The sequence below is a fragment of the Nicotiana tomentosiformis genome, chromosome 8 (genome assembly GCF_000390325.3).
Source record: "Nicotiana tomentosiformis chromosome 8, ASM39032v3, whole genome shotgun sequence".
Classification (NCBI taxonomy): Eukaryota; Viridiplantae; Streptophyta; class Magnoliopsida; order Solanales; family Solanaceae; genus Nicotiana; species Nicotiana tomentosiformis.
Genome location: NC_090819.1, coordinates 145,709,083 through 145,733,308, shown reverse-complemented (window position 1 = coordinate 145,733,308; position 24,226 = coordinate 145,709,083). Strand labels below are relative to the sequence as shown.

The 24,226-nt window shown below is 39.9% G+C and overlaps 3 protein-coding genes across 3 annotated transcripts; all 3 read left to right on the top strand.

Moving 5' to 3' along the window:
- The first annotated feature begins 833 nt into the window (after positions 1 to 833).
- Positions 834 to 2,846, top strand: LOC138898284 (uncharacterized). The gene is made up of 3 exons (XM_070184344.1): positions 834 to 972; positions 2,381 to 2,501; positions 2,570 to 2,846. The coding sequence occupies exons 1-3, from the start codon at positions 834 to 836 to the stop codon at positions 2,844 to 2,846; spliced, it is 537 nt and encodes a 178-aa protein (XP_070040445.1).
- A 9,114-nt stretch (positions 2,847 to 11,960) lies between these two features.
- On the top strand, positions 11,961 to 14,333 carry LOC138898283 (uncharacterized). Its single transcript, XM_070184343.1, has 5 exons — positions 11,961 to 12,375; positions 12,667 to 12,807; positions 13,221 to 13,339; positions 13,685 to 13,847; positions 13,960 to 14,333. The coding sequence occupies exons 1-5, from the start codon at positions 11,961 to 11,963 to the stop codon at positions 14,331 to 14,333; spliced, it is 1,212 nt and encodes a 403-aa protein (XP_070040444.1).
- A 620-nt stretch (positions 14,334 to 14,953) lies between these two features.
- On the top strand, positions 14,954 to 20,960 carry LOC138898282 (WEB family protein At3g02930, chloroplastic-like). Its single transcript, XM_070184342.1, has 5 exons — positions 14,954 to 15,066; positions 15,908 to 15,962; positions 16,078 to 16,176; positions 16,488 to 16,542; positions 20,155 to 20,960. The coding sequence occupies exons 1-5, from the start codon at positions 14,954 to 14,956 to the stop codon at positions 20,958 to 20,960; spliced, it is 1,128 nt and encodes a 375-aa protein (XP_070040443.1).
- The last annotated feature ends 3,266 nt before the right edge of the window (positions 20,961 to 24,226 follow it).

Below are 24,226 nucleotides of genomic sequence, written 5' to 3'. Positions count from 1 at the left end.
TCACCTGGATGCAGGCATTCACCTAGAATATAGAAAGGGGTAGGCGTCAGCAGCAGGGTGCAGAGAGGAGTGAGCAAGGGCAGCGAATGAGAATGAGATTTTCCAGGTCTCAGGAGTAGTCTCAGGGTAGTTATAGGCACCACTACTTCGGGCGGACACCTAGGCCTCCACCACCTCAGTTACAGGGTTACAGGTATGAACGCTATACTTAATCAGGACCAGGTGATAGATCATAGGCGTCGAGTTTGCAGCGACATCGAGGATTAAGGTAGACATGGTTATTTCAATCGTGGTGTGACATTTGTAGTAGAGGACACTTGGGCCAATGCCGAGCAGGTTCCGACGCTTATTATACATGTGGGCGTCCGGGGCATCTGATGCAAGATTGCTCAAATAGAGATTATGGGGGTATGACACAACCAGTGAGTTCAACAATATGATCATCTATGTCCATGCATCCTTTAGGGCGTGTTTCTCAATCTTCTTCTGGTAAAGGTCGAGGCAGAGGTAGAGGTTCCATTTTAGGTGGTAACTAGAATTGTATTTATGCTTTAGTGGGTCGATAGGACAAGGAGTGTTCACCAGATATTACGATAGGTATATTAACCATTTTCTCTCACGATGCTTATGTCTTGATAGACCAAGGATCTACAGTATCGTATATTACCCCGTTTGTCGTGGCGAGGTTTGGTATAGTGCTTGAAATACTGATTGATCCTTTTGTGGTATATACACCAGTCGGAGAATCGACAATTGCTATATGGGTTTACCGAGGTTGTACGGCGATAGTTTGTAGTTGTCAGACCTCAGCCGACCTAGTTGAGCTAGAGATGATGGATTTTGATGATATCATGGGCATTGATTGGTTGGCAGCTTGCTATGACACAATTGATTGCCGAGCAAAGGCATCCATATTTCATTTTTCGGGTGAGCCAGTCCTTGAATGTGTAGGTAATACAGTGACACCCAGAGGTAGGTTTATTTTCTATCTGAAGGCGAGAAAGATAATCGCAAATGGGTGCATTTAGCATATTATGCGAGTTAGAGATACAGATACTGGGATACCTACACTTGAGTCTATTTCGGTAGTTAGAGAGTACGCAGATGTGTTTCCAGATGACTTCCAGGTATTTCTCCAGAGCGATAAATTTATTTTATCATCGATTTGATTCTGGGAACTCAACCAATATTCATCCCTCCGTATGGAATGGCACCTGCCGAATTGAAGGAGTTGTAGGAGCAGTTAAAAGATTTGCTGGAGAAAGGTTTCACCAGGCCCAGTACCTCACCTTGTGGTGCACCGGTACTGTTTGTGCGGAAGAAAGACGGCTCGTTGAGCATGTTTATCAATTATAGGCAACTAAACAAGGTAACTATTAATAATAAGTATCCAACTCCAAGGCTCGATGACTTGTTTGATCAGTTGCAGGGGGATAGATACTTTTCATAGATAGATTTGAGGTCGGGGTACCACTAGGTCAGAGTTCAGGAGAAAGATATACCGAAGACAGCCTTCAGGACCCGATTTGGCCAATTTGAGTTCCTTGTCATGTCCTTCGGGTTGACAAATGCACCCGCCATATTTATGGACTTGATGAATAGAATATTATGGCCATTTTTAGATCTGTTCGTGATAGTATTTATTGATGATATTCCGGTTTATTCATGTTCAGAGAAGGAGCATGCGGACCACCTATGAGCGGTACTCTAAACCATTTGTGATCGTAAGTTGTATGCTAAGTTTTATAAATGTGAGTTCTGGTCAAAGTTTGTAGCATTCTTGAGGCATATTGTATCCGATGAAGGTATAAAGGTAGACACTTTGAAGATTGAGGCCGTGAAATCCTGGCCTAGACATACCACTCCGATAGAGGTTCGTAAGTTTCTAGGCTTAGCAAGATACTATCGAAGGTTTGTAGAGGGTTTTTCTTCCCTTTCGGCACCATTGACGAAGTTAATTTAGAACAAAGCTAAGTTTCAGTGGATAGAGGCTTGGGAGCAGAGTTTCCAAGAGCATAAGAACAAGTTGACCTCATCGCCAGTTTAAACACTTCTAGAGGGTCCACAGGGTTATGTTGTGTATTATGATGCCTCAAGTATCGGGTTAGGATGTGTCCTAATGCAACACTGGAAGGTAATTACGTACGCTTCAAGGCAATTGAGGAAAAATAAGAGGAATTATCTGACCCACGACCTCGAGTTAGCTGCGGTTGTCCATGCACTTAAGATATGGCAGCTTTATTTATATGGTGTTCATGTGTATATATTTATAGATTATAAAAGCATGCAATATATTTTCAACAAAAATAAATAAATTTGCGACAGAGGTGATGGATAGAGTTATTGAAAGATTATGATGTTAAGATTCTCTACCATCCAGGGAAAGCTAATTTTGTAGCAGATGCCTTAAGTTGCCAATCTATAGGTAGCTTAGCACATGTTGAGGATGAGAAAAGAGAACGAGCTAGAGAGCTTCATCAATTGTCTTGTTTGGTAGTTTGGTTAGTAGATTCGGAAGATGGTGGAGTTGTACTCAAAAACATTGCAAAATCATCTCTCATAACTGAAGGGAAGGAAAGGAAGTATGTGGACCCAGAGTTGGTCGAGTTGAGAGAGTAAAATCCGTAGCAAAAGAAGCCATTGTTAGAGCTCCACAGATATGGGGTTATCAGTTGGGGGGTCGTTTGTGTGTTCCAGATGTTGCAGGTCTACGAGACAGGATTATGTCAGAGGCACATTATTCGTGGCACTCCATTCATCCTAGGTCGACGAAGATGTATCATGACATTAAGGATGTGTACTGGTGGAATGATATGAAGAATAACATTGCTGAGTTTGTCGCCTAGTGTCCTAGTTTCCAGCATATGAAGGTAGAGAACCAGAAGCACGGAGGTCTAGGGAGACTATAGAGATCCCGACATGGAAATGGGAGGCGATAAACATGGACTTCATCACAAGTATGCCACGTTCTCATCGTAAGTTCGATTTTATATGGGTGATAGTTGATACGCTCACAAAATCAGCCCATTTCCTACCAGTCAGAGCTACATATACAACCGAAGATTATGCAAAGTTATATATTAAAGAGATAGTACGGCTACACGGAGTGCCAGTATCTATTATATCTGACTGTGGGCCCCAACTTACAGCACATTTCTGGAGGTAGTTTCAGAGAGGTCTAGGGACTGAGGTAAATCTCAGCACAACTTTTCATCCACAGACTGATGGACAAGCCAAGAGCACAATTCAGACGCTCGAGGATATGTTACGAGCTTGTGTGTTGGATTTTAAGAAAAGTTGGGATGAACATCTACCTCTTATCAAGTTTGCATATAATAACAGTTACCACTCTAGTATCCAGCTGGCTCCGTATGAGTCTTTGTATAGGCGTAAGTGCATATATCCTATATGGTGGTTTGATGTTTCAGACTTGGTTCAGTAGTCCGTAGAGAAAGTAAAGCTTGTCCAGGAGTGATTGTTGATAACTTAAAGTTGTTAGAAGTCAAATTCTGACGTGCGGCGACGAGACTTAAAGTTCGGGATTTGACAATTAGGTATCCATAAAGGTGTCGCCTATGAAGGGCGTGATTAGGTTTGGCAAGAAAGGAAATCATAGCCCACAGTATATTGGGCCTTATAGGATTATTCAATGAGTGGGCCGAGTAGCATATGAGCTAGACCTGCCCTCGGAATTAGAGTCTGTCAATCCAGTTTTTCACGTATCTATGCTACGGAAGTGCATTGGTGATTCTACCTGAGTGATGCCCACTGATGATGTACATATCACGAAGAACTTATCGTACGAGGAAGTTCTAGTTTCCATCTTAGACCGACAAATCCGCAAGCTATGAAATAAGTAGGTAGCCTCTGTGAAAGTTTTATGGAGAAGCAAGAACATGGAAGAGATGACATGGGAAGCGAAGGAAGAAATGAAGTCTAAATATCCCCAACTATTTCAAACTGAAGATATGGATCGAGATGGGATTCTTAAACACAGCTCTATTCAGGCTCGTAGGTCATAAGGTAAGCTCTTATTTTTGAATTTCAGTATTTATGATTGATGGTCGTGTGAGGCCAAGTGTTGCTATTTATAAACATTGGCCATGTGTGGTATGTATAGTATGTTTTATGGCTGCGTGCAGGTTGGTTTTAGTCTAGTGTATAGAGGAAACTCTACAAAAAGTTTCCCAAGTCTCTAAGAGTAAACATTCGAGGACGAATACTCGTAAGGGGGGAATGATGTTACACCCCATATATTCGTACATAAAAGTGCCTCGTAAGCAAACTAATGTAAGACCAAAAATGATATCATCTTTGGAAGTATATAAAGCAATTTATCATTCTACCTCGGAAGTTACAACTATGGAAGATCATGAACAACAAGTGAAAAGAGGGTTGGAAGTTTTAGAAGCTAAAGGAATTGAAGAAAATAATGGTTTGTCGAAAGTCGACATGTTGGGAATATTATAACCCATACCTTTGGAATGAGACTAGGGTTATTAACATGATAAGAGTATTATGTTATGATTTATTTTAGTTTTATGATAGTCATGTGTTAATTTTGAGGTCAAGTGCGTTGTAGAGCAAAAGTCGATGAAAGTCATCACATGTTACGCTCATAAGTTTTACTGAAATTCGGGTAAAATGTAACTGTGGTTTTATCCTTATATACTTAGAGTTAAGGGGTGTTCCACCCATAAAATTGAATATCTATGAGTCTATGTTCTAACTCATTAACACGTTTGTCAATAAGACATAGGAGTAGAGAGATATATGCATTTTTTCAAGAATGCACAGACTACTAGGTGACAAGTAGGTCTGTCACCTACTTGCTCAAATGAGAGGATTATATATGTCCAAATATGGACCTGTTCTGGTCGTCCAAATATAAATTTTAATGTCCTATTTCCTTCATATAATACACTGATAATAGGTCACAATAACCAGGTCTAAACCTCTGCAAACATTCTCCAAACAATTGCACACAAACCCTAATTGATTTTCTCTCCTTTTCACGTTCTAGTTGGAAGAAAAACCTAGAGTTTGAAGAACCAAGATAGGAGCTGAGTTATTCAACAAATAAGGTAAGTTTACTGCTCTATTTCATACATTTTTTCTTCTGTAAATGTATGGGAAGTCGTTCTATATTTGTAAGAACACACGAGACGGTGATCGGAAGCCGTGAGTTCGAGTTATTCAACTTGTAGTGGACTCTTTTGTGTTGCTGTTGGATTGCGTGTTTTGCTACTATTTTAGGGATTTTTGGAGGAGAAAGGGTGTGGAGAAATACCACATAAATGTAGGGTGGTGGGCTGGTCGTTCTCCTTAACATTTTTGGGTTGTTGTACACTACTACAGTTGTCGTTTTGTGTATGAGAAGATTGGGGTGTGTTGGGCTGTTTTGTAGTATTTTGTGGTGTATACAAGGTTGTAAAATAATGTATATATGTTTTTATTGTTGTGTTCTTGTGTTTTTGGTGTTATACTGAATTTTGAGGAAGTAAAGATCATAGGGGAGATGCTGCCCGTTTTTATATAAAATAAGCTTCGTTATGCGATAGTTGTACCTTTCGTAATTTAATGATAGTATTATTATTGTTGTTGTGGATTAAGATGAGAAAAGACGAGTTCAACATGGTTATTATAAAGATTTTGATAAGTTATGTTAAGGCTAAACCTTTCTTTTATTTTGGTATGATCTCGTAACTACATGTATTTGATAATGAGACATAAAGAGAAATTCCTATTCCTGAATTTATTCACATTATCCTAGTCTCAGAAGTTACAACATTCTCCTTTTTTGGAACATTCTATTATGTTAAGTATTATCTTCTTTCTGTCAAGAGGGTATAGGGTCTATATATATATACATTATTACAATATTTTCACCACCACTGAGCTATAATTGGTGGGTAGGCCCCTATTGGGTAACCTATGATCAGTTGGTATGTTATATACCGGGCCTACTATGGCCGAGCGCCTATAAGATAGCCCAGAATGGCCGAGAGACCGAGCCTAGTATGGCCGAGCGCCTATGAGCGAGCCTACTACGGCCGAGCAGTTACACGTTCCGAGCCTTATAGGGCCGAATATCTATTTTAATTACTATATCCAAAGAGTTGAGTCTGTATCAGCAGGTAAGTATATCTACAAATCATCTTTGACTCCTAGTTACTTTCAGTTATTATATTAGCAGTTTAGTATCCGCTTTTAGTTATTCTATTACCTTACCTACTCGGTACATTATTTCATACCGACATCGCATTCCCGGGGACACTGCATTTAATGCATGCAGGTACGGATAGACAAACTGGTAAACCTCCTTCATAGGTATTATCCGTGATCAGCTTGATAGGTAAGCTCCATGTACTTCGTAGTTGCCGGGTCTAGGATTTTGACTACTTATTGTGTATTTATTATGGGTAGGTCGGGGCCCCCCTTCCAACCATAGTACATCCATCAATAGAGGCTTGTAGATATACTCTGTCAGTTAGTGCAGTATGTTGGGCTTGTTTTGTCAGCTGTAGTAGTTATGATGGCCTTGTTGGCCCAGCTTAATATTGATGTTCTGTCAGAGCTATTTTCCATTCAGTTTTTTTATTTTGTTTCACAAAATATCTTGCAACGTGGCACTAAGGCCAAAGTATGACATTGTATGTTCAGAGTCCCTCAATCGCAAGTTGGTACACTAGGTTAAGTGAGGCACCTGGTGCCGGTCTCTCTCCCCTGGATCGTGGCGTGACAAGCAAAAGTGGCAATTGCAATGGAGGAATCGCAAATGCGAAGTCAAGCAGACAAGTCAACCTTCGCAAATGCGAAACCAAGTGCATAATGCTTAAATTCGCAAATGCGAACTTTGAGACCGCAAATGTGATGCTCAATAGTAATGCTATTGTTCGCAATTGCGATCTTCACTTCGCAAATGCGATTATCGCGCTTCAGTTCAGGGCACTTCTGTAATTTCATATTTTTGGACCCAAACCCTTTAATACACGACCTAGCTTATTGGAAACGCATCTTTGGCTTATCTTTCAATCTCTTGACTAGAGAACACAAGTTTTGGTGCTAGGGTTATTGCACACACACTTGGGTCTTAAAGATTTGAAGCTTTTGGTTGAGAATTTCTTACCCATTTATGTTCATTTCTTCACTTCCTTGTTTTGTATTGAATATCCAAGTGTGTAGTATTTTTTCCAACACTTAAATCTTCTTTATGTGAATATTCGTATTTAAAGTGTGGATTAAATATCTTGTTGTGCTTATGTATTGAACGATCTTTATTTATATTGAAGTAGTTATTGTTTCTTTAATTATTATTGTTCTTTAATGTTTCCAAAGGGATTAGCTAACCCTAGGAGTCTCCCATTCACTTCGAATTAATTTTGGGAACGCTAATTTGGGATAAGTTGGAACTACTTGTAGCCATATTCGGGCGTGCTTAATCTCTTAATTGTTTTAGAGATAATACAATTAGGAAGTATTGTTAGTCTTCGGAAGAAGCTAATATAGAATTATTGCCCGAGGCTAATTAATATTAAAGTTCATATTTGTAAAATCGTGAAATACATTGGATCATTACTTAAGTGTAATTCACATCGCATCCATGCTTGTAGCCATTGATCATTTTACTTGCTTTCTAGGTTAGTTTATATTTTCTCAATTAGTTATAAATATTTTCTCAAAATCTTTCTAAGTGCTTGGCTTAGCATAATAAGTGATAATTTTCTTACACGCCTAATCGCCTACCTATTGTTTTCTGTGGGATTCGACCCTGACTCATAGTTGGGTAAATTATATTGCATATGACCGTGTCCATTTAAATTTTAGTAGTGCATTTGAATGTCACTAAAGTTGGCGGTGTTGCCATCTTGCAGGGGTTGAGGAGGATCCGGAAGATAACTGGATAGATCCGGGAAAGCCTATTGCTGCTTTGAAGAAAAGAGGAGAGGGCAGCACCGTGAAAAGCAAAAAGAGAAAGTTGGGATCTTCTTCTCAAACCGACTAGGGTAGCCAGCCATCATCTTCTATAGGAGGACCATTTGCTATGCTTTCCGAGGAAATGCGGCAGATTCACGACCTAGTAGCTGGCCTTTCACAAGGACCTGGGGAGACATCTGAGGGACCCTCTGTATGCATTTCAAAGAAAGAATTTCAAAAGTGTCTTGATGATCAGAAGAAGAAGAGGGATCACCTTAATAAGCTGGAGAAAGCATACATTAATTTGGCCACGGCGCACGGTACTTTGAGTGCTTCTCATGCCAAGCTAGCAAATGCACACACTAGGATGAAAAAGAGAGAGAAGAAAAGAAATAAATTCTTCACCCGCATGTGGAAGGGTGTGAAGGGGCTATGGAAAGGTCTAAAGCCTCAAGAGTCGGTGCCATCGATCTAGCTGAAAGATGATGATGATGCTCCAGTTCATTGGTCCGAGGAAAACGAAGAAGAGGAGGATGCGACTAAGTCCGACAGCGAGGAGGGCACTTGATGCAATATTTAGGGAGCATTTTCCACCATTTTACTCTTTTGTTTAGTTTCATTGAGGGCATTGCAACATTTTTAGTTGGGGGTGGCTTCTTATATAACTGTTCATACGGTAGATCGATATTTTGTTTTCATGTGATGTGTTATATTTATATGTTTACTAGCTTCTTGAATTTTTGTTTTTATATATAGTATGTTTTATTGACTTGATGTATATTATCTTCTTGTTTTTTTATAAATAGAATGTTTATTTTTTGTTGGCAATATCCTTGGTTTTCATTGTACCACGGTTCTTTTTCCGAGGATGCCAATTTTCTTTTTGAATCGAGTAATTTTTGGTAAATTATTGTGTCGACTTTTTCCCTTTTGGAGGGAGGTTCTGCGGTGCATTATGCGACTGCAGAACAGGTCTGCGGACCGCATAACGGCTACAGAGTGGGGCAAATCAGCGCAGTTTCGGAGGGCCATTTCGCCGACCGCAGAAGCATTATGCGGTCGCATATGCTACCACATATCCCATTTCAGAGTTTAATTTTGGTGTTTTATAAGCCGACCGCACTTCGTTATTAGACTGTATGGACCATTTCTGAAGGGAGAACTTGATATTTTGACAGAGAGAAAAGGCTCTATAGAGGGAGAGAGTTCCTCAATCAATTATTCCACAATTGTTACTCAAAATCTTGGAAGAATTAACAAGGGAAGCACACTAGATCTTCATCCTAGAGGTAAGATTCTACACCCAATCTATTAATTTCGAAATTTAACAAGAAATTGGCAATTACAAAGATAATTCATGGGTATGGGAGTGGCGTATTTTGCATGCATAATTGATCGTGGGATGTAGGGAGATTGTTGAGATAAAATAGTAAAGAAAGGGTTGTGGGTTGAAGGAATCCTCCATAAAAGGACCTTGAAAACTTAATGTACACTTTCAATTTGTTACTTTTCTAAAATAGATTTAAGTTGCTAAGATTTCTGGAACATTTTATAGTTAAGGAAGCTCAAGTGAGGTATGTTGGCTAAACTCTTCTCTTAAAAATTGAACCCCACAATATCCATGTAACTCCCGAGTTACTCATTGTGAATCGATTACCCGAATAAGCTGGTGTCAACAGACATATGTGCTCAATATGTAATTCAAATGCTCTTGTTAAGTTGTACTACTATTTGAGAATGTTCAATGTATGCATATCTAAATGCCTTGACTTCAAGTTGTGTTTCAAATGAAAGCTAATCAAAGACTGTTTAAGAAATCGTGATGTGCCTAAAACTCCTATTTGCTCAAATGTGTGCTTAAATGTCTTGAATAGAAATGCCTTGTTGTTGGAAAGTCCATGATGTTGGTTGAAAGTAAAATGGTTTACATGAAATACGAATCACGTAATGCAAAATGTAAAATATGAAACACGGCCAATGTGCAAGAGAATTAATACAATTGTGACCATTAGTGCCAATGAAATGAAGAGATGTTCAAGATATATGAAATGGGATGATTGATAGAAAAGGGTGGTGTCTCACATGAGACGGCCTAGCTGATCGGGTCATAATCGGACACCTTGCCGCACATATGGCAGTGACTGTGTTAGAAATTTTAATTGAAATTATGATTTAGTTGATGTCTCGCATGAGATGGCCTAGCCGATCGGGTCGTGATCGGATGCCATGCCGCACACTTGGTGGTGATTGTGTTGGAAATCGTAATTGAAATTGTGAATAGTGCCAACAAAATTGTAATCAAAATTGTGCCAAGAAAAATAATACAATTGTGACACTAGTACCAATGAAATGAAGATATGTGCAAGAAATAAGAAACAGAATAATTGATAGAAAAGGGTGATATCTCACATGAGATGGACTTGGCGATTGGGTCATGATTGGACTCCATAGAGCATATATGACGGTGACTGTGTTAGAAATTGTAATTGAAATTGTGATTTGGTTGATATCTCGTATAAGGCGGACTAGCCGATCGAGTCGTGATCGGAAGCCATGTCGCACACATGTTGGTGACTGTGTTGGAAATCGTAATTGAAATTGTGAATAGTGGTATACCGGTACCAAAGATTTCCCAACTTAAAATTTGGAAATTATTTAAAACTTATCTTATCTCTAATTTGATATTTGGTAATTGTTTAAGGCTTTAACTGATATTATGACTGTCGTTACTTGCATTACTGCTCGTTTATTTGAGAGAGTGTTTAGTCATATATACTAGTACTATTTAACAGTACTATCGTCCCTTTTGCCGAGGGGGCTGCATCTTTAATGTATGCAGGTGTTTCCATACTAGGCGACACTGATCAACGATATCACTACACTCATTGTCCAATTGATTTGGTGAGCCCCACTTCACTCGAGGTCATGTATCTTTTGTTCATTTTATCGCCATGTTTTGAGGTATAGTCGGAGCCTTGTTTCTGGCACTATCATTGTACTATTTGGTATCTAATAGAGGTTCCATAGACATAACGTGGGTGGTATGTTGGTGTGGGGAAAGTCAAAGTAGTAATGTTGTAATTGTATCACACGTTCCCCATTAAATATGAAAATGTATGTAATTTGGAAGCTTATAAATGATGTAACTGCTGATAATGAATTGGTGTTGTTGTTTATTTGATCTATCCCACTGATTAATTAATGAATTGGATTTTACTGTCATTCATGAGTAAGTTCGGGTAGAAGGTATTGTACAGTCTTGCTCCCCAAGTTTGGGGTGTGACAAATTTTGTATCAGAACCTAAGGTTTTAAAGTGTCCTAGGATGTCTTAGAGCTGTGTCTAGTAGAGTCATTCTTATCGGTGTGTTGTCGGCCACATCTATAATTAGGAAGCTACTTGGACATTTAGGAATAATACCCTTCTTTGATGTTCTTGATCGTGCGATAAAGCTTACTGTACCATTGTTCCTCCTTTAACTCGTGCATTGCTCTAACTTTCAGTAAATGGTGCCTAAGAAGAAGGCAAGAACTGGCCAAGGAGCCAATGTTATGCCATGGATGGAGGTTTATTCTATCATTGATAATGTGGGTGAACACCCGAGGGGAGAGGATATTCCCCATGTTACTACACTGCCTGGTTTTACTATTCCTGATCAGGCTGCACCAGTTCCTACATTTGATGAGGGTACAATGAATCTTCCAACTAATATTCCGGATCCACCTCCAGCCCCATCTTTCGGTCCAGGTGTTTCTGATGAGGATCTTAGGGGAGCCGTACAGATGTTGGTTCAGATAGTGGCTTCCTAGGTCTAGAGGTCGAATGATGCCCCCACTTCTTCCAGTCAGCAAGGGGACTCTATTGGTTTCGGGGTTAACAGGTTTCTTTAGTTAGATCCTCTAGTATTCACAGGTTATCCCGAGGAGGACCCACAGGACTTCATCGATGAAATGCATAAGACCCTCAGAGTTATGCGTGTTACTGAGACAAGGGAGTGGAGTTGGCCTCCTAACACTTAAAGTGGGGGCCTATTTTTGATTTGAGATGTGGGAGAACTCCCACGAGGAGGGAAGCCCTCCGGCGAGGTGGAGTGAGTTTGCGGATGCTTTCATGGATCATTTCTTGCTTGCCGAAACTAAGGCAAACCCTGTTGCAGAATTTGAGAACCTAAAATGGGGTAGCAAGAATGTGTGGGAGTACTATATGGAATTCGCGCGCCTGCCCAAGTATGATATTCACATGTTGCCCGCTATGGAGGCTAGAGTGCGCCAGTTTGTGCAGGGCCTTAGCCCTTGGGTTATCTATGAGGCCGCTAGAACTACTTTAAATTCTGACATGAACTATGGGAAGATGGTAGCATTTTCTCAAGCTACAGAGAACTGTAAGTTGAAGAACAGAATGGAGCGAGAGGATAGTAGTAAGGCCTGGTCCTCTGGAAACTTTGGGAATTCATTTGGTGGTAGTAGGTTAGCATTTACGGGAGGGTCATCGGGGCAATCCTAGTCTTTTGGTCAGTCTTCAGCCAGTGCACCACCATCAGGGCCCAGTAAGCAGTAGTATAGTCATTTCAGGTCCAGTCAGGACAATAGTGGACCCCACCAGTAGGGCCAGTCCGGAGGGAGGTTCCAGCAGCAACGAATGGCCCCTTGTCCTAGGTGTGGGAAAATGAACCTAGGAATCTTTTACATGGACTTACCCATATGCTACGGTTCAGCATAGCCAGCCAGTTCTGCAGCTACTACATCCGCAGCACCTCCTCCAGCCCAAGGCACTCCAGCACCCGCAGGGCGTGGTGCAGTTAGGGGTGGAGCACAGAGATTGGGAGGACCTAGCCGTTTCTATGCCATGAGTGGTCGCCAAAGTGCAGAGGCTTCTCCAGACGTTGTCACAGGTATACTGATTGTCTAATCTCACTGGTTCCACTTTGTCCTATGTTACTCATTATGTTTCTATGGACTATGGGTTAGATCTGGAATAGCTTCATGAGCCGTTCTCTATATCTACTTCGGTTGGCGAGTCTATTATGACTGCACGGGTTTATATGAGTTATGTTGTCACGGTGCATGGTTAGGACACCATGGACGATCTCATTGAATTGGGGATGATTGATTTTGATGTTATAATGGGAATGGATTGGCTTTATTCATGTTTTGCCAAACTAGAACTGTAAGGTTTGACTTTCAAAATTAGCCAGTTGTTGAATGGAAGGGGGATAATATGGTGCCGAAGGATAGGTTTATTTCTTTCCTTAAGGCCACGAAGATGATTAAAAAGGGTGTATTTACCATTTGGTCCAAGTTACAGAAACCGATGCTGAGGCACTTACACTCCAGTTTGTGCTAGTTGTGAATGAATTTCTTGAGGTCTTTCCTGATGAGCTCCCTGGGATTCCGCCAGACAGAGAGATTGATTTTGGGATTGATGTGATGCCAGGCACATAGCCTATATCTATTTATGTAGATGTCGAGATACCTACACTCGAGCCTGTGCCAATTGTGAATGAATTTCTAGAGGTCTTTCCTGATGAGCTCCTAAGGATTCCCCCAGACATGGAGATTGATTTTGGGATTAATGTGATGACATGCACGTAGCCTATATCTATCCTGCCCTACATGATGGCACCAGCAGAATTTAAAGGAGCTAAAGTAACAATTGAAGGATTTGTTAGAGAAGGGCTTCATTCGACCGAGTGTGTCACCTTATGGCGCACTAGTTCCATTTGTATGAAAGAAGGACTTGTCGCTAAGAATGTGTATTGACTACCGCAGGTCAACAATGTCACAATCAAAAACAAGTACCCATTACTGAGAATAGATGATTTGTTTGATCAGTTACAGGGTGCTAAGTACTTCTCCAAAATTTATTTAAGATCTGGGTATCACCAATTGAAGATCAGGGAACAGGATATTCCACAACAGCTTTCAGAACTCGGTATGGGCACTTTGAATTTCAAGTAATGTCTTTTTGGCTAACTAATGCTCCGACAGCTTTAACAGATCTTATGATTGAGTCTTCAAGCCTTTTATTTCCTCCTTTGTGATAGTGTTCAATGACGATATCCTTGTATATTCACGAAGTCGAGAGGGCGATGCCGATCACCTCAGGGCAGCTCTACACACTCTACATCAACACCAGTTGTATGCAAAGTTTTTGAATTGTGAATTTTGTCTTGACTCTGTCATGTTCTTCGGTCATGTCGTCTCAAGGGAAGGAATTAAGGTGGATCCTCAGAAGATTGTAGTTGTGAAGAATTGGCCTAAACCTACTACTCTAACAGAGATTCGTAGTTTCTTGGGCTTAGTTGGATATTACAGGAAGTTTGTGAAGGGGTTCTCTACTCGTGCCTCTCCGTTGACTAATTTGATACATAAGGCAGTTAAGTTCCAATGGTCAGATGCTTGTGAAAGGATCTTATAGGAGCAGAAATCAAGATTGACTACGACACCGGTGTTAGCCCAACCAGAGGGTACATATGGTTTTGTGGTGTATTATGATGCTTCAAGAATCTGGCTTGGGTGTGTAAACATGTAAAGGTAATAGTTTATGCTTCTAGGAAACTAAAGAATTATGAAATGAACTATCCAACACATGACTTAAAACATGCGGCAGTGGTATTTGCATTGAAATGTTGGCGTCATTATTTATGTAGGGTCTATGTGGATATATTCACATACCATAAGAGTCTTCAATATATTTTCAAATAGAAGGAATTGAATTTAAGGCAGAGAATATGGTTGGTGTTACTCAAAGATTTTGACCTCGATATTCTATATCACTAGGGAAAAGCCAATGTTGTGGCAGATGCTCTTAACCGAAAATCTATGGGTGGTTTGGCTCACTTGGAGGCACATCAAAGGCCGTTGGCCAAGGAGGTTCATCGATTGGCTAGTTTGGTAGTTCGTCTTGCGGACTCTACTGAAGGAGGGGTAATTGTGCAAAATAGGGCTGAATCATCATTTGTTGTGGAAGTCAAATAGAAGCAATACGACGATCCATTGTTTGTACAATTGAAGGAGCGGAATAATAAACATAAGACTATGGCTTTTTCTCTTGGCATGGATGATGGTACACTAAGGTACCAAGGGTGGCTGTGTGTTCCAAATGTAGATGGTCTACGAGAAAGAATCATGACCGAGGCTCGCATTTCCAGGTATTCCGTACACTTGGGCTCTACAAAGATGTATCATGATCTCAAGGAAGTCTATTGGTGAAATGACATGAAGAGTAATGTCGTGAAATTTGTGGCAAGATATCCGAGTTGTCAGCAAGTAAAGGCCGAACACCAACGGCATAGTAAGTTGGCACAGAATATAGATATTCCAATGAGGAAGTGGCAAATGATTAATATGGACATTGTAGTAGGACTGTCATGCACGCCTCACAAGTTCGACTCAATTTGCGTGATTGTGGATCGACTTACGAAATCAGCATACTTTTTGCCAGTTAAATCTACCGACACAACGGAACAATATGCTCAGTTGTATATCAAGGAAATAGTCAGGTTGCATGGCACTCCAGTTTCTATCATTTCAGATTGAGGGGCACAGTTCACGACTAATATTTGGAAGGAAGTTTAGCAAGGTTTGGCTACTCAGGTGAATTGTAGTACAACCTTTCACCTGCAGACTGATGGGAAGGCATAGCGGACTATTCACACGCTTGAGGATATGTTGCGCGCTTGTGTCCTTGATTTCAAGGGTAGCTGGGACGATCATTTTCCACTCATATAATATGCCTACAACAACAGGTATCATGGTAGTATTCAGATGGTAGCATTCGAGGCCTTATATGGTAGGAGATATAGATCCCCCATTGGGTGGTTCGAGATTGGGGATGCAGAATTAATAGAACTAGACCTCGTGCATCATGCTATGGAGAAGGTTATGGTTATTAAGGATCGGTTACAAACTGCTCAAAGTGGTCGAAAGTCCTATTCGGATGTTCGTCGTAGAGATTTGGAGTTCAAATAAGATGATTGGGTGTGGTTGAAGGTTCCCCCATGAAGGGTATAATGCGGTTTGGAAAGAAAGGGAAATTGAGTCTAAGGTATGTCAGGCCATATAGAATCATTCTAGGGATTCATCAGGTGGCGTACAAGCTTGAGCTACCACATGAGATGTCATTAGTGCAGCCAGTATTCCATGTGTCTATGTTGAAGAAGGTAGTTAGAGATCCGTCGTCTATTGTTCCAGTTGAGACTATTGCGGTAAATGAAGAACTGGCCTATGAAGAAACTCTAGTTGCCATTCTTGATAGGCAGGTCCAAATGCTAAGAAATAAGGAAATTGACTCCCTGAAAATGTAATGGAGAAACCAGCAGGTTGAAAAGGCTGTCTGGGAGGCCGAAGAAGAAATAAAAAAGAAGTACCCTCATTTGTTTCAATACCTATGTAATAGTTTCTTTGAAATTAATTCCTATGAACTAAGTATCACTTGTACAGTTTATGCTCAGGGTGTTTCCTCTCTAGTAATATATTACTTATGAGGCCACGGTTGGTGGTGTTTGATATTGTATTGCATCGTTGGTTTATATACATGCTGTTAGGATTGGTTTCTGGGATTCTCTGACAGGTGGATTGGCCCAGTTACAAGGGAAACTCTGCCGAAATATTTGAAAATTTGGAGAGTTAGAAAAAATTTGGGTTTTCTAGTGTGTGAAGTAACAACCGGGCCGTGATGAGTTTTAAGGACGCATATAGACCCTCATTCGAGAATGAATGATCTTAAGTGGTGGAGGATGTAAGACCCCGTAAAATGTTCCTAACACTCGGGGTTTCGTGCCGAGGTAGGCGTATGAATTAATGGTAGTAGAGATTCTTTACTGCAAGCTTGAGAGCCGTGGTACAGACTTTTTGGGTTTAACATTGCGCTGGGGAGTGGAAGGAAAATATATTGCAGAATAGGGCATTTCTGCGGCCCATTACGTGGCCGCAGAAATGGCCGCAGAGTGAGGTAGTCATTTGGGCGATTTTTGGATGTCATTTCATGGCCCATAATGCGACCGAAAAACGTTTTCGCGGGCTGCATACTGATCGCAGAATAAACATGGAAGTTTTGAGGAGGGAGGTTTTGCGGCAATTATGCAACCACAGAACAGGTCTGCGGACCACATAACGGTCGCAGAGTGGGGTAGACCAGCCCATATCCGGAGGGCCATTTCGCGGATCGTAGAAGAATTATGTGATCGCATATGCGACCGCATATCCCATTTTGGAGCTTCATTTTTGGGTTTTATAACCCGACCCCGATTCGTTATTTAGACTCTATGGACCAATTTTGAAGGGAGAACTTTATATTTTGAGAGAGAAAAAACGCTCTAGAGAGGGAGAGAGAGCACCTCAATCAATTATTCCCCAATTTTATTCAAAATCATGGAAGAATTAACAAGGGAAGCACACTAGGTCTTCATCCTAGAGGTAAGATTCTACACACTATCTCTTAATTTCAAAATTTAACTAGAAATGGGAAATTAGTAAGATAATTCATGGGTATGGGAGTGGCTTATTTTGAATGCATGATTGATCATGGGTTGTAGGGCGATTGATGAGCTAAAATAGTAAAGAAGGGGTTGTGGGATGAAGGAATCCTCCATAAAAGGACCTTGAAACATTAATGTACACCTAATGCTTGATAAAATGCTCAAATGAGCTAGAACCATGAGAATCTTCCTAATTTTGGTTCAATTTGTTACTTTTCTAAAATAGATTGAATTTGCTAAGATTTCCATAACATTTTAGAGTTAAGGAATCTCAAGTGAGGTATGTTGGCTAAACTCTTCTCTTAAAAATTGAACCCCACAATATCCATGTAAGTCCCGAGTTGCTCATTGTGAATCGATTACCCAAATAAGCTAGTGTCCAGACATCCATGATCAATAAGTAATTCAAATGCTCTTGTTATGTTGTACTACTATTTGATAATATGTTCAAAGTATGGGTTGCATATCTAAATGCCCTAACTTCAAGTTGTGTTTCAAATGAAAGCTAAAGAAAGATTGTGTAAGAAATCGTGATGTACCTAAGACTCCTTTTTGCTCAAATGTGTGCTTAAATGTCTTGAATTGAAATACCTTGTTGTTGGAAAGTCCATGATGATGGTTGAAAGTAAAAAGGTGTGCATGAAATACGAAACATGAAATAGGAATCACGTAATGCGAAATGTGAAATATGAAATACGACCATGTGCATAGAGAAATAATACAATTGTCACCATTAGGGCCAATGAAATAAAGATATGTGCAAGAAATATTAAATGAGATGATTGACAGAAAAGGGTGATGTCTCACATGAGACGGCCTAGCCGATCGGGTCGTGATAGGATGTCATGCCTGGTAAGTTGGTATTTCACCAACTTATCTCTTCTTGATACTTACACTTTTGGATGATTTTGTTGAGAAACTAAGGCATTTATTGAGGTTTATTGGCATATTTTAGGTATCAAGTGACTTAGAAGAGATACGGAAGAAACCAAGTCAAAATGTGCTTAATTGAGTAAAAATGACTGTTGCCAGATAATGCTCTTCGCGATCGCGAACATTGATATGCGATCGCGGAAGGCCAAGAAATAATACATCGCGAACGCAGGGTAAAATATGCAAACGTGAAGAAGAGGCTGGTCAACTGCTCCCAAATGCTTTATGCGAACGCGTGATCTGGTCTACGATCGCAATGCTTTACAACATAACTCTACGCGATCGCACGCCTCTTTTCGCGATCGTGATTGACAAATCTGGACAGAAATCTGTGCAGTTTTGGAAGTTCATGATTTTGACCCCAGACTATTTAATACACGACCTAGCTCATTTGTAAAACATCTTTGGCTTATTTTTCAGTTCATAGGCTAGAGAGAACAAGTTTGTAAGCTAGGGTTCTTGCACACACACTTGGGTTTTGAAGATTTGAAGCATTTGGTTGACAATTTCTTACTCATTTATGCTCATTTGTTCATTTCCTTGATTTGTATTATATATCTAAGTGTGTAGTATTTATTCCATCACTTGAATCTTGTTTATGGAAATATTCATATTTAAAGTGGGGATTAAATATCTTGTTGTGCTTATGTATTGAAAGATTTTTATTTATTATGAAGTGAGTTATTATTTCTTTAATTATTCTTGTTCTTTAATGTTTCCAAATGTATTATCTAACCCTAGGACTCACCCATTAACTTCGAATTAATTTTAGGAAAGATAATTTGCGGTTGGGAAAGAATAATTAACAAGAACTTGAGGCTTTAACCCTCACTTTATAGATTCTCCCTAGGGATAGGATTGAACTACTTGTAGCCATATTCGAGTGTGCTTAATCTCTTAATTGTTTTAGGGATAATTCAATTAGGAAGTCTTGTTAGTCTTCGGAAGAAGCTAATATAGAATTATTACCCGAGGCTAATTAACATAAACTCGCTCATATTTGTAAAATCATGAAATACATTGGATCGTTACTTGAGTGTAATTCCCGATGCATCTATTCTTGTAGCCATTGATCATTTTACTTGCTTTCTAGGTTAGTTTATATTTTTCCATTTAGTGATAAATATTTTCACAATCACGTTCTAAGTGTTTGGCATTGTATAATAAGTGATAATTCTCTTACACGCCCCATCGCATACATATTGTTCTGTGTGAGATCCGATCCCGACTCATAGTTGGGTAAATTATATTACATGCGACCATGTCCATTTACCTTTTAGTAGTGGATTTGGACGTCTTCAAATTTGGCGCTATTGCCGGGGAACAATTTGGCATATTTAGGTTGCTTGAGAAATAAGCGTAAGTGCTTTGGTCCAAACTTGAAAATATTTGTGTAATTATTTTCTTATTTTTGTTTATTTTTCTTCTTTATTTTCTTGTTTATTTTCATAATTTTTGAAAATGGAATCACATAATGAAAATTGGTCGGATGGTATTTGTTCATACTTTGATGACCCTTGTCCTTGTTGTGGAGGACCACACTAGTGGCAAAATTATTTTAATTCTCCCGGGGGCAGATTGTGCGCACAATCTCAAACCCATGAGTGGAATATTTGTGATAAGTGTGGTCGGCAAAATGATCATTGGGATAATTGTGCTTATTTGTCCTTCTTTTCCCCAAGCCCCCGCTACGATGATTCTACTTTTTGTGATGAAAATTATAGGGATATGGAAGTGGAAGAAATTGAGAATGGTAAAAATGGAGAGTTTAAGCTCAAGTTAGAATGCCTACTTGAAGGAGGAAACAAAGAGCAAAATGCCTTGAAGCTTTAGAGGTCCAAAAAGCCTCGGAAGTGAATGATAGCCAAGAACCTTACTTAGAGGTTGAAGCTGAAAATCCTTCTTTGGCACTTGATCAAAACCAAGAAGAACTCTCAAATGCTCAAAATGAGAGGATGATGCTCATGTTGGAGGCCATTCTTCAAAATGAGGAGAAGCAAAGCTTGGCACTCGAGGACTTAAAACAAGCACTACATCAAAATAATGAGACTATCCACACTTTGGAAGATCAAATGAAATCATTGATTGAGGCTCATTATGCCTATCAATTTGAAAGTGTGGAAAGAGGTCAAGAAGCGTCCAACTCCGAGGAAGAAAGCGAGCTTTATTTTGAGGAATCAATAATTGAACATCCGCCAACCGACTCCATGAGCGTTAGTGATGCCAAGAAAAATATGAAATTAGAGTCAACTAAAAAATTTGAAGAGATGGTTGAAATGGACTCTAGTTCGGGGGACCAGGAGGATGTCAAAATCCGGAAAGAATTGCACTTTGGAGGCTTGAGGTCACATTCCAAGCATTTCTCAACATTAGAATTGTGTGGTGATAAGGGAATTGAACTACACGAGTCAATAAGGGAATGCGATGAGGAAAGACAAAGGCCATACATTTTACAGTTTGAAGGTACAATGAAGCAAAATGACATTCCTCACATGAAAACCAAGAAGTACAAAATGAAGAAGTTAATGCTTGGCTTGAACATCTACTTACCACCCCCCATCGCTCGTGGTCACAAACTTGATTCCAAGTTAGGTGCCCAATTCATATCATCCAAGTGGCAAAAAAAGTGGTAAAGTTGATTTGCATCGTGCCGCAACGTTAAATGTGGTGCTTGGTGGGAGGCAACCCATCGTTTTCAAAAATTTTAGTCGTTTTTAAAATTTTCTTTTTTTAGAATAGTTTATTATGTTATTTTTGACTAATCTGCCAAGTTTTCATATTTTTGGAGTTGATTTGAGCAGGTCGGGGTGACTGGGCAGACAAAAGCAGTAGCTGATGAAAACTGCAGAAAATTGTTGCACTCTGCAATCGAATAAAATGCTATGCGTTCGTGAAAAAAAAAATTCTATCCCTATGCGATCACAGAAAAACAAATACAGTCGCGTATTTTTGGTCAATTAGTTCTACGCGAGCGTAGGTTTATCCACGCGATCGTGTTTAACAGGTAAGTTCTAAACCTCAAAATGCTTGAAATAACAAAGAACACCCACTTTGCGTCAAACACACATTAACGACTATTCCTACTCCCCTAACCCCTAAAATCATCTCCAACTCTACATTCTTCAATTCCATTGCAACAATTTCACCCATCACTCTCAAGGTATGTGGATTTCTCTCCTATATCTTGATGTTTTTTATGCGCCTCTGCTTAGTGTGAATGATAAAATGGCAGAAACTCTTGAGATGTTAGGGCTTGAGTAATTTTTTTTTAAAATAGAAATCTTGTGTGCTTCACATGTCTTGCTTGCTGGGTGAGATTGGTTTAGTGTGAGGGTTTATTTTTGAGTGATTTTTGGGTGAGATGTGTGCTCAACTGTCTGAAAAACATGAACACAAAATTGGTGCACACGACCTGTTTGATGGAATGCCCAAATGAACTATTACTGGGCGAGGAAGAAGACCCTCCCGATCGCGATGCCCCATTCCACGATCGCGTAAGTCTAATTCTGCCGAGAACCAAAGTTGCACATCGCAATCGCGTATATCCTTCTGCGATTGCGTAGCTTTATTACAAATAGAAACCTAATTGTTCTTCGTGATCGCGTGCCTAGTTCTGCGATCGCGATTCATTGAAGCCCAGGAAGCTAAATAGTAGCTCTGCCATTTCTGATCCTTAGGCCTTTTGATTTCTTTCTTTCGCCTAAATATCTCCTAATACAATTCTTTAATTGTCCATACAGGTATTTAACATATTTACTCCTTTTTAGGTACTTTGAGCTCTAAAATGGATTCGGCATCAAATGAAAATGTTCAATAACATGTCGAACAAGTTGCCGAAGAGGAGTATTTTGATCGGGACATATTCTCATCATTACGATATTCCCACGGATACGACAAACAACTGTGTGGAAGTATGATTAAGGAAAGAGGCATTCTCTTGACCGACCTTTAAGGTCGATGGTCCGAGTTCCATGGAATATTAGTATCGAGCGGATGTATTTGCTTTGCGGAAGAGCCAAGACCAGCCAATCATGAAGTGATAAGAGAATTTTATGCAAATGCTGTGGAAAAAAACTTCAAGAATGATTTGGTTGTTAGTGTCAGGGGCTTACAAGTCCGCTTTGATCCAGAGTTGATAAATATATATTACAATATTCCCAATGTTGACAACCAGGTGTACAGGGATAGAGCTAAAGACTTGGGCTCACGGTGGTTTGTAGACCATTTGCACGGTGGAAAGATGTCGAACTGGATAAGAAATCACTAAAGGATGGAGTCTTCTGAATTCACTGCCAAGGCCAAAACTTGGCTCTCCATTATCTGTGCCCGAGTCATGCCTTCACGTAATGAGATCGAGGTGACACTTGAGAAGGCAATGGTGATTTGCGTAATCATAGAGGGCACACCAGTGAATTTGGGACAACTTATTATTGATGAGATAGCTGAGGTTGTTGTAGAAAGGACTAAGAGTTTATTCTTCCCATCCCTGATCACTAATTTATTCCATGAGGCTGGGGTGGGGAAGAGGCCTACAGAGAAGGGAAAGAACCCAGAGAAGCTCATTCATCCATTGCTGGGAAAGGGAGCAAGGAATGCATAGAAGAAAAGAAAGATTGATGTAGCATCTCCCTCATTTGGCCAGTGTCCTCACACCATCACTAAGATACCCAATTCTGCCACAGATGCCACAGGGCGTTGTACTGCTATTGTGCCACTTGATCAGGGACCTCTCACACTCAGGTATATCTCTTTCCAGGTCTATGGCGTGGAGACACAGGTCCGCCAGCTTATAGCTGGTCTCCCTTCTGGACCATCTGGAGAGAGCGCATCTGCAGGTCCAACTTGCCAAGGAAAGGGTCCAACTTTGTCAGATCTTGCTAAGGAGCAGCATGCCATTAAAGCCAAATTGGGTAAGATTGAGCGGAGGCAGTGAAAGCAAAGAGAACATGAAAAGAAGAAAAGCAAGTTCTGGACAAAGATGATGAAGACCTTGAGGAAGTTTTGTGGATCAGATGATAGTGACGAGGATGACTTGGAGCTCTCAGTTCCTAGTACCTCCACTCGGAGTGATGCCATTCAGGGAGCACCTCTTTAATTTTAGCTTGTTTTCTTTAATTACATTGGGGACAATGCAACACTTTAGGTTGGGGGTGGCTCATATATGATGGATGTATATATATGATGGATATATGTGGAGCATGATCATTTTTTTGTAGATTTGTTGAGATTTGTAGTTTATTAGTAATATTTTGTAGTTTAATTCTAGCATGTTAGCATTAGAATTTTCTTGTTAGTTTTTATTTTTCATAGTAGTATTAATGAAACTCCTTGGTTTTTCTTTATACCGCGGTTCTTTTCCAAGGAATTAATTTGTATTGAACCAGGTGACTTTCCCCTATGATAGATGGCGTGACAACTTTCTTAAGGGATTAGTCTTGTTTAGTTTTTTTTTTAGGTAAATGTTGTTTTTCTAGTTAGTTTAATAGCTAGTAGTGAATAAATTGGTTATTGGGTGTGATCTTTTGTCCACAAACCAACATGTGTCTTGTTTGGTACCAACATGATTTAAACTGTAGCATATGAAGTTTTGATCTTTAAAATGAAAAATGATTGAAGTGATAATCCTTGTTGTGACTTTTAGGGTCTATTTTTGGCTCTTTGATTCATTAAATAGCCTTTTAGGCTATATGTGATTTTCTTTGGTTCATTGGTGTTAATTGGATTTTGGATTTATATGTAACTCGAGTTTGCATGTGCCATGTGCGATAAGATTTGTATGAGTTCTTTTGCATTATTTGTTGTTTAGAACTTGCCCGGAATGTGCTTCAAGGCAAAATCCTAGACTAACTTGGTTTAAAAAATGATGTTAGGCCTTCCTTGGACCGTTATTGTGCCTTAA